Raw genomic sequence first — 25,818 nt, 5'->3', positions numbered from 1 at the left:
CAAATCTGCCCTCAATCTTCTTCATTCCAAGGAATAAAGAAATAAACCTATTTAATCTTTCCTTGTAACTCAAGTCATCCAGACCCGGCAATATCCTCATAAATTTACTCTGTACTTTTTCATGTAGGTAGGTGACCAAAACTCTCACAGTACTCCAAATTAGACCTCAGCAATGATCTGTACAATTTCAACATAACATCCCATCTCCCGTACTCAGTACTTTGATTTATGATTGTCAATGTGCCAACAGCTTTCCTTATGATCCTATCCACCTGTGACACCAGTTTTCAATGAATTAAGGACCTCGATTCCCAGATCCCTTTGTTCTACTGCACTGCTACCATTCACTGTGTAAGACCTACCATGGTTGGTGCTACCAAAGTGCCACACTTCACACTTGTCTGCATTATTTCCATCTGCCTTTTTAAGGGCCCATTTTTCCAGCTGGTCCAGTTCCCGCTGCAAGCTCAGATAGCCTTCCTTGCTGTCCACTGCACCTTACTACCTCATCTTGAATCTTGAGTGATTGAACCTTTTTGACCAACCTCCCATGCAGGACTTTGTCAAATGCCTTGCCGAAGTCCATGTAGACAACAACAACTTTCCTGGTAACTTCCTTGAAAAACTGTACAAAATTGGTTAGACATGACCTACCATGCACCATGCCATGTTGACTATCCTTAAACAGCTGAATATAATAATTGCAATACTGCTTTTACCTTCTTATTCAATGATTACATCAATTTCTGTTTTGGAATGACAATGAATAAGTCCTTTACCTTCCCAGCCACCTGGCCTCACCTATCATATTTTAACTTGTCCTCCTTCCCCTTCCCCCACTGGTTTAATCAGGCATCTTCTCCCTTCCTTTCCAGTCAGGATGAAAGGTCTCAGCCTGGAAAATTGTTTATTCATTTCCATCGATGAGTTCCTGACCTGCTGAGTATCTCCAACCTTTTGTGTATGTTACTGTGGATTTCCAGCATCTGAAGACTTTCTTGTGTTTCTGACCATTCCCTATATATATTTACAGATTCAATGTGAGCAGTTTATTTAACCATGGGAGCAAAAGCTGGCAATTACCTATTACACTTCAAGGTTTACACAGGTACATTTCTAGTGCTGGATATATTCACAGCTTTTTGAACTTTCCCAAACCAATGGTATTGTCAGTTGCAATATCTAAAATCTTTCAGCCTGAGATCATTTTTAAGCACAAATAAATGATCAAAATGTAAGCTTTCTTATCTTGTCTGAACCATCAATTCAAAGTCCAATTCATGACCTGAGTGAAAAATCCAGCCTGATTTTTATAAGAATTTGTCTTTCAAATGGAACTACAGTACCGAGGTGAATGAGAAAGAAAGGTAAAAGAGCTTACTTGGTATCTTAGCCAACATTTATCCTTCATTATGTATAGAATACCTGCTGTGTTTGCTTACAGCATTGAATATGTTTTCTTCCCGCAAAGAAAACAAACCTTCAGTTGTGAAGTACTTTCGGTCATCCTGAAAGATAGACAAGTAAATAAATGAAAGAGCTTACTTCAACGTGGTCTCCAGTACCCAGAAAGTGTACACATTTGTGTTTTTTTAAATTAAAATGTTATAAAACCTTTGCCTCAAAGGTTCCTAGGAGGGAGTTTGAATCAGTTTCCAAAGCTGATAAATAATTAATACCTGTGGAAAAAAATGTGGAAAACATCATAAGAAGGAAATATGGAATAAATTAGGAAGTGCTAGAAATACTTAGGTCAGGCAACATCAGCAGAGGGTGAAGTAGTTTTTATTTAGAACCTGAACTGTTGACAATTGTGTTTTTTTCCCCTCATAAGCGTGCTTATCTTGCTGAGCATTTCCAGCAGTTTCTGGTAATACTGTGATAAACTCCATCACTGCTTGACACAATTGAAAATAGGAATATTTCTATTTTCAATTTTAGTGTTTTGAGAATTTACGTGCATTACCAGTTCCCTACTGTTTATGTTTGGTAAATATTTTTACAATGTATTTTTGATCATATTTGATTAAGTGAAACATTGGTTGATTAAATGAGCTAACAATCTATGTAGCCTTAGTTTACTGTGATAGAATATAATACCTAATTAACAAAGTGAAAATGCTTTTCCAACTTTCACTTGAATCGCTCATAGTGTCATTGCTTTAAGCAGGTTTAAATTGTTTCTTTTGCAAACCTCTGTTTTTCTACCTGTACTCATCAGTATCTGAGGTGTGTGTTTTATACATAAAATTATTTTATTAACATAAAGAAAAAGGAAATGTTACTCTAGTCTTTAATGTGTCAGTAGTGACAATCAGATCAGCCACAAACTTATTAAATATTAGTGCCTCATCCAATGGGGTACTCCAGCTCTTAAGCTGTAATTTTGCAACAATGAATAATAGGTTCAATGTTGATAAACTCGGGTTCCTGTGGTATCAGCTTTCACTGGTCAGATACAGGTTTCCCCCGCCATCCGAAGGTAGAGCGTTCCTATGAAACAGTTTGTAAGCCGAAATGCCGTAAAGCGAAGAAGCAATTACCGTTTATTTATATGGGAAAAATTTGTGAGCGTTCGCAGACCCAAAAATAACCTACCAAATCATGCCAAATTTCACATAAAACCTAAAATAACAGTAACGTATAGTAAAGGCAGGAATGATATGATAAATACACAGCCTATATAAAGTAGAAATACTTTTCCACAATCATTACTGCACTGTTCTCCGTAGCGAAAATCTCACACAAGCGCCGTCGGCAGAAAATCTCACGCAAGCGCTGTTGGCAAAAACACGGTGCAAGCGCTCTCCAGTGACCTTTAAGCTATGAAGCTGCCAAATCATACCATATAACACATAAAAATACATAGCCTATATAAAGTAGAAATAATGCATGTACAGTGTAGTATCACTTACCGGAATTGGTTCAGCGCCGAGCACACTGATGATGGTGTGTTAGACTGAGTCGTCGCAGGTTGGGGTGGTGCAGTGGCCACCAACTGATCCCGATCCGTGAAGCATGCAGGGGTGCAGCGGTAAGCCGGGAGGTACACAGCACATCTTTAAGAAAAAAGCCGAAATAAACATGCTAATTAATTAGGTGCCGCCCGATTGCATCGTCTCTGATCTGGGCCGACAATTACGTGTCGGGCGGCACCTAATTAATTAGCATGTTTATTTCGGCTTTTTTCTTAAAGATGTGCTGTGTGCCTCCCAGCTACCGCTGCATTCTCCGTGAATCATGGGGTGGTGGGACAGTGAGGTGTCATCTTGTCATCTGTTTCCATTAGAGCAGGCAGCTCATCTTCTCCTATGACTGCCCGCCTCGATGTCGAAGGTCGAGGTTCGTTGTCTGCTGTGGCTGATGTGGAAGGCTTGCTTGACTGCTGAGCCTCGCGCAGTTTTCTATCATACAGTTCTTTGTAAGGACTCAAATCACCTTGCAAATATCCCTTAAACCTACGTACCCTTTCAAAATTAAAGTCGTACTTTATCATTGCAGTGAAAATTTCACGCAGTTGCTTCACGTTCAGTTTCTGAACGACTTCACTTTTGCTACTGCATTCGGTTTCGATCGTTATCCTTTCTTCTTCCAATTGCATCAGCTCTTCATCTATCAGTTCTTGGTCATGGGATGCCAAAACCTCTTCAACATCATCTTCGTCAGCTTCCACAAGCCAAACTCACTTTGTCCTTACTTCGTTCACCACGATCGAAACGCTTAATTATGTCTAGTTTTACGCTAAGTGTAACACCCTTATGAGCTCTTTTAGGCTTTTCCAATACCTTAGAACTCATCTTGCAAACGGCTGCTCACATGTGTTTAAGCAATGCTGGCTAGAATGCAATTCCGAATCCGGGGGAGAGTGGCTGCTCGGGGCGTGCGCTGCCTTTTATCACGCGCTGATTTTCCCTGTGCGCTGCTTTTTTTTCGTAACAGTGAAGACACCTTCTGAAAGCGAAAACAGGGTATTAATGTAGGTCTTTCGTAACAGTGAGGTTTCGTAAAGCGAACGTTCGAAAAGCGGAGGACACCTGTATATCAGAATCCAAATCAGGTGTAATATCACAGCATATGTCATGAAATATGTTGTTTTGTGGCAACACATAATAAAAAAAACCTATAAATTTCTATTTGGTGGAGGGGAAGAAGCCTTTCCTGAAACATTGGTGAATATATGTTAGTGTGAGAAAAGTTGACCAAATATATGGCATCAAGAACAAACGTTTCTACCATCAAATCCCTACATTATATGAAACTAAGAGAATGGCAAATAATATTCTTTCTACGATAAACTAAGTGACTAACATTGAGTGCCTTCACAAGATTGGATTCTGTCTTTGCATATGTTGTCCACTGCCCTCACATCTTATCATAAATCACATATTAGATAAAGGGATGTATGATTCTTCCTGCCTGTTAACCTAGGAAATAATTTAAGACCTACTAAATTGCTCGAAGTTCAAATCAATTTGTGTGCAAGGTGAGAAATGAGAATTTTCTTAAACCAGTTCTGCAAGTGAATGTAACACTAATGATAGGACAGGAGCCTATAATCACAGCCTGGTTAAGCAGCTTTTTTGAGTATCTGAGTATGTCCTATATGAATTTTCCAGATTTTACCTGCACATAAAAAGAGGAAATATTGATCCCAGGTGGATGATTTCCTTGAAGTCCACAGTTAAACCATATCCTGTAGTTTACTATTGTACAGTGATGCACAAACTCTGAATCAGCTTTTGTGACTAACATTGGTTGAAATCTGGAAAGGATTACCCTTTAGAAAAAATATTTGGTAGCTTGATTGCTGCAACATTTTTTTCCTGTTATAGGAGCTTCCAAAAATGACAATTACTGGAATTGATTAGCAGATGAAGAGGCAAATGTTTAAACAGAAGCAAACTTTTAAAAATGCAGTTAGATCAATTTAAGATGAAAACTTTGAGTCTGATTGCTTTGATGAACTGCTTTATTCACGAGTGCTCTGAGCACAAGATTAGATTTTAGTACTCGAGTTGATATCAGACAACAAGTTGAGAGCAAAATTGTTCATTAAATCACTCACTCTTGATGCTTAAACTCTTATTGCCTGTGAACTAAAGAAAGTAATCAGTACTACAGCTGGCAAACTTATATTCAGCCATGTCTGTATTTTTAAAGTGCTTAACCAATCATGCATGGAACTTTTTTTCTTGCAATGTTGATCACTGTTTGTCCCATACGGTGATGCTCAGATTCAAACTTTCACATCCAGTTATATTTTGGCTTTAGCACAATGCTTCTCAAATAAAACACCCTCTCAACAAAGAATCCAGACCGCAGATTTCTAAACATTAGCAGAGTCCTCAGATTCCCATCCCATCCAGTCCTTTAAATTTAATATATAGACATTATGAATGTTTTCTATTTATGTAATGCTATTCACCAAATCCCTTTTTCATAAGGTTGCCAACTTGCCTTTCTTCCAAGTAATTTTTTCTACCTCGTGGGAATATGTCACCGACATCTTTTGCCCTCTTTTCTTACAGCTATTGTTTTGGTGTGAAGAATATTGTTGAATACAAGGTAATTAATAGGTCTTTCAGTCATAACATGGAGTGATATATTTGACTACATTAATAAATTCTGTGCTCTCTCATTATATTTTTGGGGTCTTATGCTTTAGAAAGGCTGTGAATAGTGTTAAATGTAATTTTCTTGGTAATGTTTTCATATTACACTGTACAGTTTTATACTTCTAAGAAAAATTAAAGAGGCAATGTATGATTGTTCATTTGCATATGATCTCATCTATGGTTGTTTGATGGTATTCTGGAATCAGAATTCATTATAAAGTAACATATTCCTCCCTTGACTTTATAAATTTATGTATATGGTTGGACGAATAGAAGGTATAAATTTACCATACTCAGTGGTCATTCTGAGTTCAGTTAATGCTTGTATTACAGGTATCATGAAGGAAGTATCATGTAATGAAGATGTTTCAGACATACTATTTATCCCATGAGAAGATTGACTTGATTCTTAATTGCCAGTGATTGAGTTAGCTAGTACACTGGTGGAATACCAAATGTTGCTCATGAATCTACATTGTACATTTGCTATTTTTATAACAAATAATGTAGCTTATCACTGTCAAATGAAATAACTTGAAAATGATAACTTTTAAATATTTTTCTTAAATTTATGCTGTATATCATGGATGAAATGTGAAAACCATTTTAAACAGCCACTCTCTGTGTTGATATAATAGTGGATTTCATTTGGACAGTATGGTATAGGAGGAAGTTTTCCCTGATTTTTTATCCTGTCACAACAATAGTTAAAAAAGTTGAAATTTAATGGGGATTCATTTAGAATTGAAGGATCATTAGGCCATGTAACCCATTCTTATAATTCTGTTAGATTATGACTGGTCTGTAGCTTAACTTCATTTACCTACTCTTGCTCTATCTACTTAGATATCTTTACCTGATATAAGATCTATCAAGGCCCCTTCAAATGATGCAGCATTTTCAGGAGAAAGTTTCACATTTCCACTGCTCTTTGTGCAAATATTTCCTAATTTCATTGCTAAATAATGCCTTAATAGAACATAGAATAGTACAGCACAGTACAGGCCCTTCGGCCCACAATGTTGTGCCGACCCTCAAACCCTGCCTCCCACATAAGCCCCCACCTTAAATTCCTCCATATACCTGTCTAGTAGTCTGTTAAACTTCACTAGTGTATCTGCCTCCACCACTGACTCAGGCAGTGCATTCCACGCACCAACCACTCTCTGAGTAAAAAACCTTCTTCTAATATCCCCCTTGAACTTCCCACCCCTTACCTTAAAGCCATGTCCTCTTGTATTGAGCAGTGGTGCCCTGGGGAAGAGGCGCTGGCTATCCACTCTATCTATTCCTCTTATTATCTTGTACACCTCTATCATGTCTGTTCTCATCCTCCTTCTCTCCAAAGAGTAAAGCCCTAGCTCCCTTAATCTCTGATCATAATGCATACTTTCTAAACCAGGCAGCATCTTGGTAAATCTGCTCTGTACCCTTTCCAATGCTTCCACATCCTTCCTATAGTGAGGTGACCAGAACTGGACACGGTACTCCAAGTGTGGCCTAACCAGAGTTTTATAGAACTGCATCATTACATCACGACTCTTAAACTCTATCCCTCGACTTATGAAAGCTAACACCCCATAAGATTTCTTAACTACCCTATCCACCTGTGAGGCAACTTTCAGGGATCTGTGGACATGTACCCCGAGATCCCTCTGCTCCTCCACACTACCAAGTATCCTGCCATTTACTTTGTACTCTGCCTTGGAGTTTGTCCTTCCAAAGTGATTTTAATTAATCTTAAAATCATGTACGGTCACTTCCAGTCAAGATGGCAACTGCATACAACGCTCCTTCGGTCAACATCTTCTGGATAGATCATGAAGCCATATATTTCATTTCTTTGATGCTTTTACATTTGTTTTTCATATTGAGTTCAGTTTGGAGATGGTTTGAGTGTTTCAGCGCTCTGCAGTCTCTGAGAAGATTCCGGGAGGTAGAGGCATCTTGTGTGAAAGCTGTGGGGCACGAACCATTTCGCCAATTATAGCTTCCATTGTTCACCGATTAAAGCAACAAGGGAGATTGAAACATCGAGCGAATATGGAAGCTGAGTGCTGGCTGCCTGCCTTTTGATCACTGGTGGGATCGCTCTGCTGCCAGAAAGGGAATGGCCTGCCGCTGTGCCTGGAGAATGTTACCCCGGTTTTCTGTGTTTTGGATATGGACTTGGACTGTACACTTTTTCCAGTCTTATGGTTTTTGATATTCTGTGTTTTTTTTTCCTGATCTTTCTTGTGTTTTTCTGCGTGGGCACAGGGAATTTGGGAATCGATGTGCCTGTTCCATTTTTGTTCATTTTTTGTGTGGAGAGGAGTGATTTGGGGATTGATGATTGAGTTGCCATGCTTTTCTTTCTTGGTTTTGTGGCTCTCTGCAGAAGAATTTCGGGTTTGTATACTTTGGTAATGACTGAACCTTTGAAATTTAGTGTTCTGGCTTCCTCCACCAATTTTGTCACCTGGCCAGATATCGGGACACTATCAAGTAACTTAAAAATAAAGGACTTCAATTCGTTTATGTATCAGTCTTCATGACTTGCACTGGGTGCTAAGTTGAATTGGCCAAGACAACAGAAGGAGTGCTACATGAACCTTGCTGATCTAGAAGTGTAGAAGGAAGAAAAATTGTCTCGGTTTTCTCCTTCAATTTTTACTTAGGGTCTGAGGAAAATGCAGGTGTGAATACTGGCAGTGATCTGTATTGAAGTTAGTTCAGTTGTCACCAAATCAAATATTTTGTCATGTTTATTGGCTAATTTGTATATGAAGATTAAACCCTGTTGCAACATTATGTAGACCTACTAATATCTGTGGTATCAGCTAAGAAGCATTGTTATTTAAGAGAAAATAAAATGACACATTCTGATTTAGAAGTATATATAATAACATATATTTAATACTAAATAGTTAATATGGATTGTTAGGAGTTTCTTGAAATTTTAGTGATTTTTAACAATAATTGCTGACCTAAATTATTTGTGCAGACTATTTTAATTACATTTATGATGATTTTTTTTTGCTTCTGTGTTCTGCAGGTGAGAATAATGAAAATGAGGAAACCAAATTGCAATCAGTATTGGACAGTGGAAAATACAGCTGTTATAGGTATATTTTTCACCTACAGAATAAGTTCATTGCCGATTTCCTTGTACTCAGCTGAAACAAAATAAAAAATTTTGTTTTTGTTCTTTGATAACTTATTCTGAATTAATATTTGTTTTTGTGTATATGGAATATTTTGAATCTCAAGTATTTTTAAGATGTAGTTATCGTTTTATACTGTATAACACGAGAACCGTGACAGAACGTTCAGCAAGGCTAATCATCTTATTGCTTCTGTAATTCCTCAATTGGATATTAAGTCTATCAAACTGATGCAAAGAAACAACATGCATTTATATAATTCTTTTCACAATCTATAACAATATATAGCCATAGTTATGTTTTGAAATGTAGTCAGTGTTTTGTAAGTGGAAATGTAGCAAGTAATGTATGCCTAATGAGATTCAACATAAAGCTTCAGAAAGAAATGGCCAGAAAATTGTAGACATGTTGGATGAGGATTTAATGTTGACCAGTACATCAAGATTGATACCAGTGTTTGTTTGAGCAATAGATATTTCCATTCAACCAAGAGAGCAATAAGACTTCTGTTTAACATTTCATCAGTCTGGTGACTCCTCTGATAATGAAGCATTTCCTTAGTTTTATGCTGAATGATCACACACTTGAAAGATTTCAATGAACAAAGTGAATCTCTAAATTTAGACAGCCAATTAAGTTTTTTGTTTAATCTCAGAAATATATTACTTTTCCTTGTGACTCATAGTTCTGTGGCTAACTGTAATCAAATTTTATGAGACTTATTTTCTTAGTGCTGATAGAAGTTGAATCAGTATGTACCAATTTACTTCTGAGAGGCGATTCAGTAAGGGACAATAATGGTATAAAAAGTATCAGAGGTACAAGGAATGCCATTATGTTTCTGCTTATGGTAAAGTGATACGGAATATTAATGTTGCATCACAGAATATTAATGTTATTCTGTTTCTGATGGTTACTGATTTGCAAATATTATGGGTTTAAATCTATCCTGCTGCCACCGTCAATACATTTTATTTATATAAAAAACATTCTTTTATGAACACCATCAAGTAAAATAATGTCTAATTATTTCAAATATAATGTAGATTTAAAGCCCTTGTTGAAAGTTGGTTTCTTCAAGCATCTAGTTTGTTTTAAATAAGATTGGTGTGTATATCATGTATGCTATGATGTTAACTTATTTACATGGTGATCAATCTTATCTTGGTAGATTTTGACAGGATGGAACAGTGAAGGAGGGATGAAAAACTAGCTATAAAGTAACATGATTAATTTACAGTTTTGTTTCATTTTAGCAAGTGATATCTTGTATTATAAACCATGCATGCCCCAAGGGAGATAAATCCTTGCAGATACTCTGTTAACATTCACCCAAATTGTCATCATTTCTCTTTATATAATATTAGTTACTGACAAAGGAGCTTGTTAAAAGGTAAAGGTTTTTCCTGAAAAACTGAATTTGGACATCAGAATTAAGTGTAATTTGTTATATAAAAGAAATACGAGAATTACTCAAGTGGGATTTGCTGGTGATTTTGCTTAACAACAATAATATACAAAAAAAAGAATGCTATCCACAGTCTATAAAGATCTTGTCAATGACAAATTGACTGCTCTAAGTGAATACTTTAATTCCAAGTTTCTTGTAATTTTAAAAGGAAGTAAAATTACTAGAATGCACTGTAGTTTAGTGACTTAACAAGTACAACCTTTTCATTAGCTTCTAATCAAAGTGTATTTTCAGAACAAAATAAAAATATATACAGTAGGCTATTTCATGCATGGCCAGGAAAACATTGCTTGTTAAATTCCCAATGAACAGTACAGTCATAAGGCAGGTGGTTTTGTTCAATGGATGAATGTCCCGTTATAAATCTGTAAACCAGGAGTTACTAAATTCTCATTCAGTTACTTATTTTGCATTTGTAACCTTTTCAGCACTTGAAGAGAACATAATTAACACCTCTTTGCAAACACCTCTTTATTTAACTGAAGTCGCCATTGGGTAAATATACATCAATTGCAATCAGCTGTTAGCTCAAAAGAAGACTGCAGATGCTGAAATCGGCTGCAAAAAGTAAACTGCTGGTCAATCAGTATCTGTGGAGGAAGGAAATGCCTACTATTCTCTTTGCCTCCACAGATGTTGAGATCTCCCAGCAGTTTGATTTTGCCTGTGTGCTTCTGCAGTGCAAGCTAGAGTTATAAAATTATTTGAAAAATTCTGTCATGATTAATGAAACATCATCACTTGAAGACAACTCATCATAAACTCTGTTAATAATCTAAAAAATGTGCTTAATGCTTGCCTGTCAGTGTTTGACATACTGAAGGCTTATGAGTTTTCTGCCTGGAATTGCTGCAATATTGCATTGTATCTTTAAGAACAGTTAACTATTATTTTCATGTAGTCCTCCCAATGTCTCCTCATACACATTTTATATTTACACCTTAAAATTTTTCATTATTATATTTGTTCATATCAGTGGCCTTTCTGCAGAGATTGAGATAGTTTGGCTTAATAGGGACTTGGCAAGAGCCAATAAAAAGCAGTTAGATTTTAGTGGAGTGGCCATATGCAAATAGGATAGTATTAGGGTGGGGGAGCTTGACGCTTTAGCTCCAGAGGCGTCATGGAGAAGGGGCAGAGGCTAAGTTGAGGTTTCTCTTTGTCTATGAATACCTAGCTAGAATAGTGAAAATGGATCTCAGGTGTGCTTTCCATGCAAGATGTGGGAAATCTATGAGGCCTCTAGTTTTCCTGATTGCTACATCTGCAAGAAATGCATTGAGTGCAGCTCCTTATATATTGTATGAGGGAACTGGAGCTGCAGGTGGAGCTGAGTGACCTTCAGCCCATATGAGAGAATGAGTCGGTGATAGATAAGAACTACAAGGAGGTAAACACGTCTAAGTTGTAGGAGGCAGGTAGCTGGGTAACTGTCAGGAGAGGGAAAAGGAATAGACAGAAACAGCATAGAGTACTCCTGTGGCTGTTCTCCTCAATAACAAGTATACCATTTTAGATACTGACGGGAGGGCGGAGGGTTGGAATCGACCCACCAGGAGAAAGCTGTAGAGTCCAGGTCTGTGGCTCCCAGTCTGGTTTTGTGGCTCAGAAGGGAAAGCGGGGGGAGAGAAGAATAGAGAAGTGTTAATAGGAGTTCAGTAGTTAGGGGAACAGACAGGAGACTTTATTGCCTCCCAGTTGCCAAGATCAGGGACATCTCAGATAAGGACCCCAGCATTCTTAAGAAAGAGGGTGTGCAGCCAGAAGTTGTGGTGTATATTGGTACCAATAACATAGGTAGGAAAAGGGACAAGGTCCTGAAGAAACAATGTGAAGAACTAGGTAAGAAACTGACAAGTAGAACCTGGAAGCTAAGAATCTCTGGATTACTGCCTGTGCAATGTGCCAACAAGGGTAAGAACAAGGTGATTTGGCAGATGAATGTTTGGCTGAAGAACTAGTGAAGGAAGTTGGCTTCAGATTTGTGGATCAATGGAATCACTTCTGGGGAAGGTATGGCCTGTAGGAAAGGGATAGGTTACAGCTTAAATTGAAGGAAACTGGTATTCTTACGGGCAGGTGTTGAGGAGGGTTTAAATATCTGGCAGTTTACACAGTTTGGAGATAGAAACCAGAATGATAGGTCAGCGGGTGGGGCAGTTTGTTAAGGTTGATACAGCATGTAGAGAGACTGTGAGGAAGGATAGGCAGTGGAAAGGGTATAATTGTAGTCAATTGGGTGGATTGAAATGTGTCTAATTTAATATGAGAAGTACAAAGTTGTGTCCTTTCAGGAACTTGGCTGTCACGTGAGCAGGAATGGCTACTGGATGTTCTGAGGTTTACATGTTTCAAAAGGGACAGAGAGGAAGGTAAAGGATATGGGGGAGTGGCATTACTAACCAGGGATAGAATTACAGCTACAAAAAGTGAGGACATCATTAGAGGGATTGTCTACTGAGTCAGTATGGGTGGAAATAAGAAAGAGCGAAGGAGCAATCACACTATTGGATAATTAATCGAACTCCCAATGGCAATAGGGACACTGAGGTGTAGATTGGGAGGCAGATTCTTGAAGTAAGCGAAAAGTAAGAGAGTTGTTGTCATGGGTGGCTTCAACTTCCCTAATATTGATTGGAATCTTCCTAGTTCAAAAGATTTATATGGGGTGGAGTTCGTTAGCTGTGTTCTGGAAAGATTCCTGATATATTTGTAGATAGGCCGACTAGAGTAAAAACCATATTGAATCTGATACTAAACAATGAACCTAGTCAGTGGGTGAACATTTCAGAGACACAGACCTTTAACATAGCCTTGCAGAGGGATAGGAATAGATAGTATGGGAAAATATTTAATTGGGGGAGGGCAAATTATGTTGCTATTAGGCAGGAACTTGGAAGCATAAATTGAGAACAGATATACTCAGAGAAATACACAACAGAAACTTGGAGTTTGTTGAGTGTGCACTTGCATGGAGTTTTGGATAGGTTTGTCCCATCGCGGCAGAGAAGGGATGGTAGGGTGAAGGAATCATGGTTGATGAGATGTGGAACATCTAGTCAAGATGAAGAAAGAAGCATACTTGAGGTTTAGAAAACGAGGATCAGACAGGGCTGTTGAGAGTTACAAGGTAACCAGGAAAGAGCTTAAGAATGGATGTAGGATATCAAGAAAGGGACAAGGGAAGGCCTTGGTAAGTAGGTTTAAGGAAAACTTCAAGGTGTTTTACACATATAAGAAGGCGAGGACAAAGTGAGAGAAGGGAATCAGAGATAAAAGCATAACCTTGACAAATGTGAGGTCAGTGTAGAATAAGCTGATATAAGACCGTAAGACAAAGGAGCAGAATTAGGCCATTCAGCCTGTCAGATCTGATACACCATTCCATCATGGCTGACTTATTATCCCTTTCAACTCCATTTTCCTGCCTTCTTCCCATACCCTTTAGTGCCCTGACTAATCAAAAACCTATCAACCTTCACTTTAAATATACTCAATGACTGGCCTCCAAAGTCATCCATGGCATTGAAATTCAGAGATTCACCACTCTCTGGCTAAAGAAATTCCCCCCAATCTCTGTTCTAAATTTAAATCTCTCTCTGTTCTGAGGCTATGTTCTTTGGTCCTAGACTTACCCACAACAGGAACTATACTCTCCATATCCACTTCATCTAGGCCTTTCAATATTTTATAGGTTTCAGTGAGATTGCCCCCCTCCCATTCTTCTAAGCTTCGGTGAATACAGGCCCAGAGCCATCAAACACTACTAATACGTCAATGCTTTCATTCCCAAAATCAATCTCCTGAACATCCTCTGGACCCCCTCCAATACCAGCACATTTTTTCTTAAATAAGAGACCCAACATTGCTTGCAATATTTCAAGTGTGGTCTGCCCAATGCCTTATAAAGCCTCAGCATCACATCCTTGCTCTTTTATTCTTGTCCTCTGAAAATAAATGCTAACATTGCATTTGACATTCTTCCAACAGACTCAACCTGCAAGTTAATACTGCAGAAAGACTTCCAAATCCCTTTGTTCCTCTGATTTTTAAATTTTTTCCCATGTACGTCTTTGCTCCCTCTACCAAAGTGCATGACCATACACTTACCTATATTATGTTCCAACTGTGACTTTTTTGCCCATTCTCCTAATCGGTCCTTTTGCGGATGTCCTGCTTCTTTGCTACCAGCTGCCCTCCACCTTTGGGATGTATTTATCCTACGCTTTCTGAATTGCCCTCGAAGCACCAGCTATTACTGTTCAGCCATCATCCTACTGGTATTTCCTTCCAATCAACTTTGGCTAGCTCCTCTCTCATGCCTCTGTAATTCCCTTTAATTCTGATACAGCAGACTTGTGTTTTTCAAACTGCATGGTGAATTTTATCATACTGTGATCACTGCCTCCTAAGAGGTCCTTTACCTTAAGCTCCCCACTCAAATCTAGTTCATTGCACAACACCCACTCTAGGATTGCCTTCCCTTCATGGGCTCAACTTCAAGCTGCTCTAAAAAGCCATTTCATAGGCATTCTACATATTCCCTCTCTTGGGATCCAGCATCAACCTGATTTTCCCAGCATTTTGAAGACCCCCATGACTATGGTAACATTGCCTTTTTCTATCTCCTGTTGTAATTTATATCTCACATTCTGGCTACTGTTCGGAGGCCTGTATGTAACTCCCATAAGGTTCTTTTCACCCTTACAGTTTCCTAACTCTACCCACAATGATTCTACATCTTCTGATCCCATATCATCTCTTTCTTGAGGCTTTGATTTCATTTTTACTAGCAGAGCCACCCCACACCCTCTGCCTAACTGTCTGTCCTTTCAATACAAGGTGCATCCTTGGATATTAAGCTGCCAACTATGATCTTCTTTCAGCCATGACTCAGTGATGCCCACAACGTCATACTTGCCAATTTCTAACTGTGCTACAAGATCATCCGCTCTATTCCATTTTCTGCGTGTATTGAAATACAACATCTTCAGAACTGTATTCATCACCGCTTTTGATTTTGCCCCCATGTTACACTGACTGAAATTTTGCTCAGTTATCTGTCTGACCTTCCCCACCATCTCACTACATACTGCATCTTCTTGATCTTCTTGTATACCAACTATCCCATCCTCAGCCCTATTTTTCTTGTCCCCATGCTCCTGACAAGTTAGTTTAAACCCTCCTCAACTGCTCAAGCAAACTTGGCCGCAGTGGTATTGGTCTCCCTTGGGTTCCAGTGTAACCCGTCTTTTAGTACAAGCCATAACTTCCCAATGATCCAGAAATACTGGAAAATCTCAGTGTTAATCAAGAAGATGTGCTGAAACATTTGAAAGATATAAAGGTAGTTAAGTCCCCAGGGCCCGACTGTATATACACTAGCTTACTATGGGAAGCAAGTGAAAAGATTGCTGTGCCTTGATCTTTGCATCCTCACTGGCCACAGGAGTAGTACCAGAAGATTTGAGGTTGATCAAATGCTATTTCTTTGTTCAAGAAAAGTAATAAGGATAACTCTGGTGATTATTAATCAGTGAGTCTTGCATCAGTGGTGGGCAAATTATTGGAGAGGATTCTTAGAGACAGGATTTATGAGCATGTGGAGAAACATAGTCTGATTACAGGTAGTCAACATGGCTTTGTGAGGGACAGGTGATGCCTCATGAGCCTGATCGATTAAGAGGAATTGACAAAACAAATTGATGAAGATAGAGCAATGGTTGCGTGAATGTGGATTTTAGTCAAGTGTTCAGCGAGGTTTCTCATGGTAGTAGGCTCATTCAGAACGTCAGGAGGCATGGGATCCAAGGAAACTTGGCAGCATGGATTCAGAATTAGCTTGCCAACAGAAGGCAGAGGGTGGTAGTAGTTGGAGCATATGGGGGGGGGCAGAATGTCAGAAGTAGGTTTTACAGAGGGAGTGGTGAGTGTGTACAATACACTGGCAGGGATGGTGAGAAGAGGCAGATACTTTAGAGCAGAGTTCCCAACCTGGTGTCTACAGACCCCTTAGTTAATGGTCAGTGTCCATAGCATAAAATACATTGGGAACCCCTGCATTAGAGACATCGTAGAGACTCTTAGATCGGCACATAGATGAAAGAGTAATGGAAGGCTATGTGGCTGAAAAGGCTTAGATTGATCTTGGAGTAAGTTAAAGGGTCGTGGGCCTTAGGGCTTGTACTGTGCTATAGTGTTTATGTTCTACTGTATATCATCTTTTTCTGCACTACTATGGAATTTTGTCTCCTTGGATATGTGCAATAAGGAGATTTAATGATATCTTTGACAATGTCAGTTCATTAAAAATTGATCTTGTATCCCGATATAACTGAAGTAATCTAGAGATGAACACTATGCCTAAATGTACCATTACAGAAGATAATTTTTTGATAATTTATCAAATTGATAATTATAGCCTGAACACTTCAATGTGGTACATCCATTTTTATTGGCCTGTGTAAAGGGTCTGAGCAAAGCAAACATTCGGGTTTGAACATTTTATGTATTCAAACAGATATTCATATTCCTTCTCACATCATTTTTTCCACCTGTTGTGTTTCATTGTTGTGTTCGTCCTCCTGTACCACTATGCTACATTCTGGGGGAACTCAGATTTGGCAGCTTCTGGAGGGGTTAGAGAGGTTGGAGATTCATTCTGTCTCTCACTCTTTCACACTCCCTTTCTCTCTCTTGCGCTCCCTCCCCAACTCTCCTCCCCCACCCCACATAGATGTTGCTCAAGTAATTCTCCTTCATGGTCCTGATGCAGGGTCTCGACTTGATACCTCTGCAATTCTTTTCTTCTGAGTTCCTAAAGCATATTGTTGCTGTAGATTCCAACATCTGAGAGATGCAGATAGAGTTCAGTCCGATAAAGTGTGAAATGATTCACTTTGGAAGGTTAAAGTTGAAGGCACAATATAAGGTTAATGGCAGGATTCTTAACAGTATGGAGGAACAGAGGGATTTTAAGGTATGCATATATAGATCCGTCAAAGTTGCACAATCTGCACAAACTTTCTCCACAATCTGTTCTACACTATCCACAGCATTATCAACCACAAACCTGTGATCTCTTGTGTCTCTCTCCTGAATCTGCCCCAGAATTTCCTGACAGCAGGAAAGTTCTTGCCTCTGGCTCCATGCAAGGTGATGGTGAATTGGAACACAAACTTCAGAAACAGCAATGCATCAAGGAGGGTGAAAATTGGATAGATATTCAATTGTAGAAGACTGTCACACATCTTAACTTCAGTTTTGGTCACCTGCTATAGCAGAGATGGTATTAATTTAGAAAGGGTGCAGATCAGATTTACAAATATGCTGCAAGGTCTTGAGGGATTGAGTTGTAAAGAGAAGTCGGACAGGCTTTGAATTTATTCTAGATAGCATAGGAGACTGAGAGGTGTATAAAATGAAGAGGATGAATGCAGTGAAATCTTTTTTCCCAGTGTAGGAGAATCAAGAACTAAAAGGCCTATGTTTAAAGTAAGAGGGGAAAGACTTATTAGTAGTTTGAAGAGCAACTTCATTTTTTTCACAAAAGGGTGGTATCTGTGTAGAAGGAGCTACCAAAGGAAGTGGGTTGTGGAGGGCAGTTTGGGAGAACTGGCTAATGTGGACAGGGAAAATAGTTTATTTAGGTAAGAAGATAAGAAATTGCAGGCATTTAAAGTAGTATTTCCTAATTCTCAACAAAAGTGTACTCCACTGAGGAAAAGACAGTGAAAAGGATGATCCATCCACGAAAGCGGAGTTGAGGATGACACCATATCGAAAGAGAATTTCTATGCAAATATAAAAAGAATAGCAAAAGCAAAAGTTTGCCCCATAGAAGATGAAACTGGGAAATGAGAAAACAGCAGAGATTTTGAACAAATATATTGTATGTCTTCATGGTAAAAGCATCCAATTAATTGGAGAAAATCAAGGAACAAAGATTGAGGAAACCTTCAAGCCGTCATTATTGCTGGGAAAAGACTATTAAACAGACCCATGGGATTAAAGGCTGAAAGGTTCCCTGGACATGATGCCTACATCCATAGACCTTAAAAGGAGTTGTTGGAGGTAGAGTGAAAACTTCTTCTAACATTCCATAGAATCTGTAAAGGTTACAGCATGTTGAAGTATCATAAATTTCCCTATTCAGATAAGAAAGGAAACAAAAAGCAGGAAACTACACTCATGTTAACCTGACATCTGTCATGGGTAAACTGCTAGAATTCATTATTAAAGACATGGTAGCATATCATCATGTAATTAAGCCAAGTCAATATGGTCTTATGAAAGAAAAATCATGCTGACAAATTTGCTAAAGCTCATTGAGAATGTAACAAGCAGGATGGATAAGGGAAGCAGCAGATGTTTAGATTCCTAAAAGGCATTTGATAAAGTGCCACATAAAATGTTACTATACAAGATATGAGCTCATGGCATTAGGAGTAATATGCAACATGGATAGAGGATTGGTTAACTAACAGAATAAAATAATTCTGGATAAATGCATTATTTTCAGATAGGCAAGCCAGAATATATATGTTGTTGCAGGAATCAATGCTAGGGCATCAACTATTTACATTGTATCTTAACAACTTAATGAAAGGACCAAGTCAAGTTTGTTGCAATTGCTAGGATGGATGGAGTAACATGGAAGAATATGAGGTTTTCCATTTTGGTAGGAAGAATAAAAAATCTAAATATTACCTTAAAGGAGAAAACTGACAGAATGGTGCCTTACTGTGCCCTCATACATAAAATACATGTTGTAGGCATGTAGATGCAATAATGATATAGAAAAGTAAAAGGAACAAATGCCCTCATTGCAATCAGAATAGAATGCAAAGAAAGGGTAACCTTACTACAAATGTACAGGGCCTCAGTGAGATTACACCTAGAGTATTGGGTAGAGCTTTGTTCTTATATAAAGAGGGGTAAATCTGCATTGGGCAATGCAGAAGAGCTTTCGTTAGGTTGATTTGAAGGAGTTAGAAACATAGAAAACCTACAACACAATAAAGTCCCTTCGGCCCACATAGCTGTGCCGAACATGTCCTTACCTTAGAACTACCTAGGCTTACCCATAGCCCTGAATTTTTCTAAGCTCCATGTATCCGTCCAGGAGTCTCATAAAAGACCCTATCATTTCAACCTCCACCACCGCCGCCGGCAGCCCATTCCACGCACTCACCACTCTGTGTAAAAATCTTACCCCTGATATCTCCTCTGTACCACTTCAAAGCATCTTAAAACTGTGCCCTCTTGTGCTAGCCATTTCAGCCCTGGGGAAAAAGCCTTTGACTATCCACACGATCAATGCCTCTCATTATCTTGTACACCTCTATCAGGTCACCTCTCATCCTCCGTCACTTTAAGGAGAAAAGGCCGAGTTCACTCAACCTATTCTCATAAGGCATGCTCCCCAATCCAGGCAACATCCTTGTAAATCTCCTGTGCACCCTTTCTATGGTTTCCACGTCCTTCCTGTAGTGAGGTGACCCGAACTGAGCTGTCATCTGTTGAGCTGGTTGGGCTGATACTTAACTGTTTTTTAGAAGAATGAGAGGTGACCTAAATGAGCTTCTTTAAGTGGATGCTGAGAAGATGTTTTATCCCACAGTTTAAGTCAGCACTAGGGAATACCTTTCCAAAATGAATGTTCATCCATTTTATGATGGCATATAGATGAGGGTAGTGTAGTGGATGTGATCTATATGGATTTTAGTAAGGCATTTGACAAGGTTCCACATTTATTCAGAAAGTTAGAAGGCATGGGATCCAGGGAAGTTTGGCCAGGTGGATTCAGAATTGGCTTGCCTGCAGAAGACAGAGGGTGGTGGTGGAGGGAGTACATTCAGATTGGAGGATTGTGACTAGTGGTGTCCCACAAGGATCTGTTCTGAGACCTCTACTTTTCGTGATTTTTATTAACGACCTGGATGTGGGGGTAGAAGGGTGGGTTGGCAAGTTTGCAGACGACACAAAGGTTGGTGGTGTTGTAGATAGTGTAGAGGATTGTCAAGGATTGCAGAGAGACATTGATGGGATGCAGAAGTGGGCTGAGAAGTGGCAGATGGAGTTCAACCCGGAGAAGTGTGAGGTGGTACACTTTGGAAGGACAAACTCCAAGGCAGAGTACAAAGTAAATGGCAGGATACTTGGTAGTGTGGAGGAGCAGAGGGATCTCGGGGTACATGTTCACAGATCCCTGAAAGTTGCCCCACAGGTGGATAGGGTAGTTAAGAAAGCTTATGGGGTGTTAGCTTTCATAAATCGAGGGATAGAGTTTAAGAGTCACAATGTAATGATGCAGCTCTATAAAACTCTGGTTAGGCCACACTTGGAGTATTGTGTCCAGTTCTGGTCACCTCACTATAGGAAGGATGTGGAAGCATTGGAAAGGGTACAGAGGAAATTTACCAGGATGCTGCCTGGTTTAAAAAGTATGCATTATGATCAGAGATTAAGGGAGCTAGGACTTTACTCTTTGGAGAGAAGGAGGATGAGAGGAGACATGATAGAGGTGTACAAGATAATAAGAGGATTAGATAGAGTGGATAGCCAGCGCCTCTTCCCCAGGGCACCACTGTTCAATACAAGACGACATGGCTTTAAGGTAAGGGATGGGAAGTTCAAGGGGGATACTAGAGGAAGGTTTTTTACTCAGAGAGTGGTTGGTGCGTGGAATGCACTGCCTGAGTCAGTGGTGGAGGCAGATACACTAGTGAAGTTTAAGAGACTACTAGACAGGTATATGGAGGAATCTAAGGTGGGGGCTTATATGGGAGGCAGGGTTTGAGGGTCGGCACAACATTGTGGGCCGAAGGGCCTGTACTGTGCTGTACTATTCTATATTCTATGTTCTATGTTTACACGAAGTTGAGAAGGAAACTCTTCTCTCACAGAGGTATTAACTTTTGGAATTCTGTATCCCAGACAATTTATAGAGGTTAAGCCATTGAATATATTTAAAACTGCAATAGAAATTTTTGTTGGGAAGGGAGGCTTTAGTTATGAGATCAGACATGTCAATTGAGCTGAACTCAAAGACAATGGCGGATCAGGTTCCTGGGTTATAAGTCCTGCTACAACTGAAAGGAAGGTGGGGATATTGTTAAAATAAGTCAGTCATATGATATGGGATGATGTAGGTAGAGTGGATCAGAATTAATTTAGGTGGAAGTAAAGAAAAATAGAAAATCAAAGATATGGGTTGGAGTACTATTAGGCCCCATACTACTGCCTGACGACAGAACAATGTATAAATGAAGGAGTATCAAAGGCATGTTAAAAGGGAATTGTAATTATTCAACTGGCACTGTACCAGGAAGACAAAATTATGGAGTGCATTAGAATTATTTTTCATACAATATGTTACAGAACCTACTTGGGAGCAGTCTGCTTTTGATTTAGTCATGCGTAATGAGGCAACATTAATAAATAGAATATGTAGTTAGGATCCTCTAGGAAGCCATGATCACAGTATGGAAGAATCCAGATGCAGTTTGAAGACAAATATAGCCAATCATAGAGTCATAGAATTCTGCACCATAGAAAGTGAGACCTTTGCTCCAGAATGTCCATTCAGAACATATTCCCTACCTGCATTATTTCTTCCTCCCGGCACTAGATATGTATCTATCTGTGCTCTGCCCACTTAAGTCTAAGTACCTCTTAAATGTGTGATCAAGAATCTTCAGAGGAAAGGCCCCAAATCCTCAGCTTTGCCTGTTGCAGGGTTGGGGTCGAAGCGCTCGGCAGAGATGGTGCTCGGTGCTTGCTGTCGGAGGGCTGGTCGGAGGCTCGAAGTTTTCGGACGGACTGAGAGTCGGACTGTGGTCGGGTGCTTCCAGGATGCTGCATCGGCAAGTTTGCAGCGCTGGAAGCTGATGGCAGGGAGAGTTTTCTTCCTTCTACTGTCTGCGTGAGATGTAGGTCTTTCGAGAGACTTTGGGACTTTTTTTTACCGTGCCCATGGTCAGTTCTTCTATCAAACTACAGTATTGCTTGCGCTGTTGTAACTATATGTTATAATTATGTGGTTTTTGTCAGTTTTTTAGTCTTGGTCTGTCTTGTGTTTCTGTGATATCACTCTGGAGGAACATTGTATCATTTCTTTAAAAGAGGGCTGCGTGTCCTCATAATCTAATCTAATCTAATCTAAATGTAGTAATTGTAATCACTCCAACACTTTATATGACAGCAAATTGCAGTTATCAACTGAGAATCAGAATCGGGTTTAATATCACTGGCGTGTGTTGTGAAATTTGTTATTTTGCAGCAGCAATGCATTGCAATACATCAGAATTTTAAAAAAACATAAATTATAGTAAGGTTGGATCACTCTAAGTGCTAAGTGCAGAGATTGAGAACAACTTCTCTGGAAGCGAAACCTAGGCATGGGATGATTTGTTGCAGAGGGGCTCGGATCCTAGTGCAAGGTGGGGACAATTTAAACGCCGGCCCAAATAGTCTCTCCATGACACTACAGCTGTGAGACTGCCTCCAGCTGCTGTGCTTTGTTTCTGTGAACTTTGTGGTGACTCACCCTGTGAATATGATGAACTGAATAACAGGGCTTTGGGCCTATTCCGAGCTGCTCTGGGAATTTGGGTCTAAGGACTCAGTTTGGTTCAGAATGCTGTTGTTGCTTGCTTCTATTGTTTGCATGATTTGTTTTGCTTTTTTTTCTCTTTCTCTGTGGGCACTTGTGGTTGGTCTTTTTTTTAAACTGGGTACTGTCAGGTTCCTTGCTTTGTGACTGTCTGCAAGCAAACAAATCTCAAGGTTGTATAATTTATACATTCTTTGATAATAAATGCACTTTAAAATATATTTTTAAATTAATTAATTAAGTAGAGGGGGAAAAAAAGTAGAGAATCCTATCTGCAGGCTGAGAATAAATGGGGAAGACATAAAACAAGTACAGAACTTTTGCTACTTAAGCTGGGTGATATCAGATGGCAGGTGCAACATGGGCATCAAAAGAATAATAGGGATGGCAAAAGACACCTTTACGAGAATGAAGAGTATACTGACCAATACTAAACTAGGCATGACAACCTGCCTAAGAGTACTGAAATGTTCTGTTTATCCAGTTATGTTATATGGCTCAGAATGTTGGACAATATCTAGTAACATGAGGAAACGAATTGAAGCAGCAGAGATGTGGTTTTTGAGGAGGATGCAAAGAATATCATGGACGAAATGAATATCTAACGAGGATATCATGAACAGAGCAAACAGAAAAAGAGAAATAATGTATGAGATCATGAAAAGGCAACGTAACTTCATTGGACATGTGATTAGGAAAGAGGAGTTAGAATGCATGGTAATTATGGGAAAGATTGAAAAGAAGAAAGCAAGAGGAAGACAAAGACAAATGATGATGGAGACAGCAGCCAGAGAACTGGAAATGAATACCAATGAATTGAACCACTTGACCCGAAACAGGAGTGTGTGGGCCATGGCAGTCAAAGCTCAAACTGGGCACTGTGCCTGATGATGATGATCAAAAAAAAAAGGAAGTTAATATTGTGATAGGGGTCATGGGTTCATTGTCCATTCAGAAATCTGATGGCGGGAGGGTAAAAGCTGTTCCTGAAATTTGGGTGTGTGTCTTCAGACTCCTGTACCACCTCCTCGATGGTAGCAATGACAAGTAGGCATGGCTTGGATAAGGGGGTCAATGATGGACACCACCTTTTGAAGATGTCCTCGGTGCTGGGGAGGTTAGAACCCATGATTGAGCTGACTGAGCTTACAACTTTCTGCAGCTTTTTCCAATCCTCTGCAGTCGTCCATCAATACCTAATGGTGATGCAGCTGGTTAGAATGCTCTTCACAATATATCTGTAGAAATTTGCGAGAGTCTTTGGTGACGCACCAATTCTTCTCAAACTCCTAATGAAATGTAGCTACTGTCATGCTTTCTTTATAATTGCATCAGTATGCTGGGCCCAGGATAGATCTTCAGAGATACTGACACACAGGAGCCTGAAGCTGCTCAACCTTTCCACTCCTGTTCTCTCAATAAGGGCTGGTGTGTGCTCCCTTAACTTCCTGAAGTCCACAATCAATTCCTTAGTCTTACTAATGTTGAATGCAGGGTTGTTGCTTCAACACCAGTCAACCTGCTGATCTGTCTCACTCCTATACACCTCCTCGTCACTGTATGAAATTCGGCCAATAATAGTTGTCGTCAGAAAATTTTTAGATAGCATTTGAGCTGTGTCTAGCATCACATTTGTTGGTGTAGAGAGATTAGAGCAAACAGCTAAACATGCATCATTGAGGTGCGTGTTTACTGCATGTGCCTGTGTTTATTGTAAGCGAGAAGGAAATGTTATTTCTGATCCGAACAGAGTTTCGTCTCTCAGTGAGGAAGTCAAGTATCCAATACTAGAGGGAAATACAGAGGCCCAGGTTTTGAAGCTTGTTGATTAGAACTGAGGATATGAGGGTGTTGTACACTGAGCAGCAATCAATAAACAGCAGCCTGATGTGGGTATTATCATTGTACAGGTAATCCAAAGCCGAGTGAAGAGTCAGTGAGATTGAGTCCACTGTGGACCTTTTGTGGCAATAGGATTCCAGTGGGTCCAGATTCTTGCTTAGGCAGTAGCCATGACCAACCTCTTAAAGCACTTCCATCACAGTAGATGTGAGTGCCACTGGGCCACTGTCATGGAGGGAACTCACCTTGCTCTACCTGGGCACTGGTATGAATGCACTCTTCTGAAGCAGGTGGAAGCCTGTGACTGCAGCAGTGAGAGATTAAAGATGTCCTTGAACACTCCAGCCAGTTGGTTTTCACAGGTTTTCAGTGCCCCACCAGGTACACCATCAGAGGGTTCAGCCTCTTGAAAGATCTTCTGACGTTGACCTCCAAAATGGAGATCACAGGGTCATCAGATGCTGCAGGGATTCACACAGGTGTGGTTTATTTCCCCTTTCAAAGCAAGCATAAAAGGTAATGAGCTCATCTGGGAGTGAAGCATCACAGTCATTCGTGATGTTAAGTTTTGCTTTATAGGAAGTCATGGCCTACAAATCCTGCCAGAATTAACGTGCATTCAATTACCTGTCGAATTGTTTTCTCGCTCTTAAAATAGCCTTCCGTAGCTTGTACCTACACTTCTTTTATTATTGTAGATCTCCTGTCTTGAATGCCGCAGATCTAGTCCTCAGCAGCCTACGAATCTCCTGGTTCATCCATGGCTTCTGGTTTGGGTATGTTCCTGGATGTTTTTGAAGGCACAAATTAAACCAAACAAATCTTGATGAAGTCGGTGACAACTGTGGCATATTCATTCAGACACAAAGTTGAATCCCTGAATATTGTCCAGTCCACCGACTCAAAGCAGTCATGTAAGCATTCCTCCGCCTCCCTTTTCCACACTTTCTTGGTCCTCAGCATTGGTGCTGCAGTCTTTAATCTCCTAACTAAACACTGGGAGTAGAAGTTTAACCAGGTGATCAGACTTGCCAAAGTGTGGGCATGGTTTGGTATTGTAAGCATTCTTGATGGTGGTATTACAGTACATTGGCTCCTCTGGTTCCACAGATGGTATGTCGGGACAGG

At 39.6% G+C, this 25,818-nt stretch overlaps 1 protein-coding gene across 3 annotated transcripts in view; it reads left to right on the top strand.

The window, feature by feature from the left end:
* tbc1d5 (TBC1 domain family, member 5) overlaps nucleotides 1-25,818 on the top strand; it is a 485,913-nt gene that overhangs the window by 211,310 nt on the left and 248,785 nt on the right. For all 3 annotated transcript variants that reach the window (XM_063044063.1, XM_063044064.1, XM_063044062.1), the window contains one exon: nucleotides 8,653-8,722. In XM_063044063.1, coding sequence (XP_062900133.1) covers nucleotides 8,653-8,722 — 70 coding nt within the window. The remainder of the gene's footprint in view (nucleotides 1-8,652; nucleotides 8,723-25,818) is intronic.

This window comes from Mobula hypostoma, chromosome 3, assembly GCF_963921235.1.
Source record: "Mobula hypostoma chromosome 3, sMobHyp1.1, whole genome shotgun sequence".
Lineage (NCBI taxonomy): Eukaryota > Metazoa > Chordata > Chondrichthyes > Myliobatiformes > Myliobatidae > Mobula > Mobula hypostoma.
The sequence above is the reverse complement of the archived record's forward strand: the minus strand, read 5'-3'. Positions and strand labels throughout refer to the sequence as shown.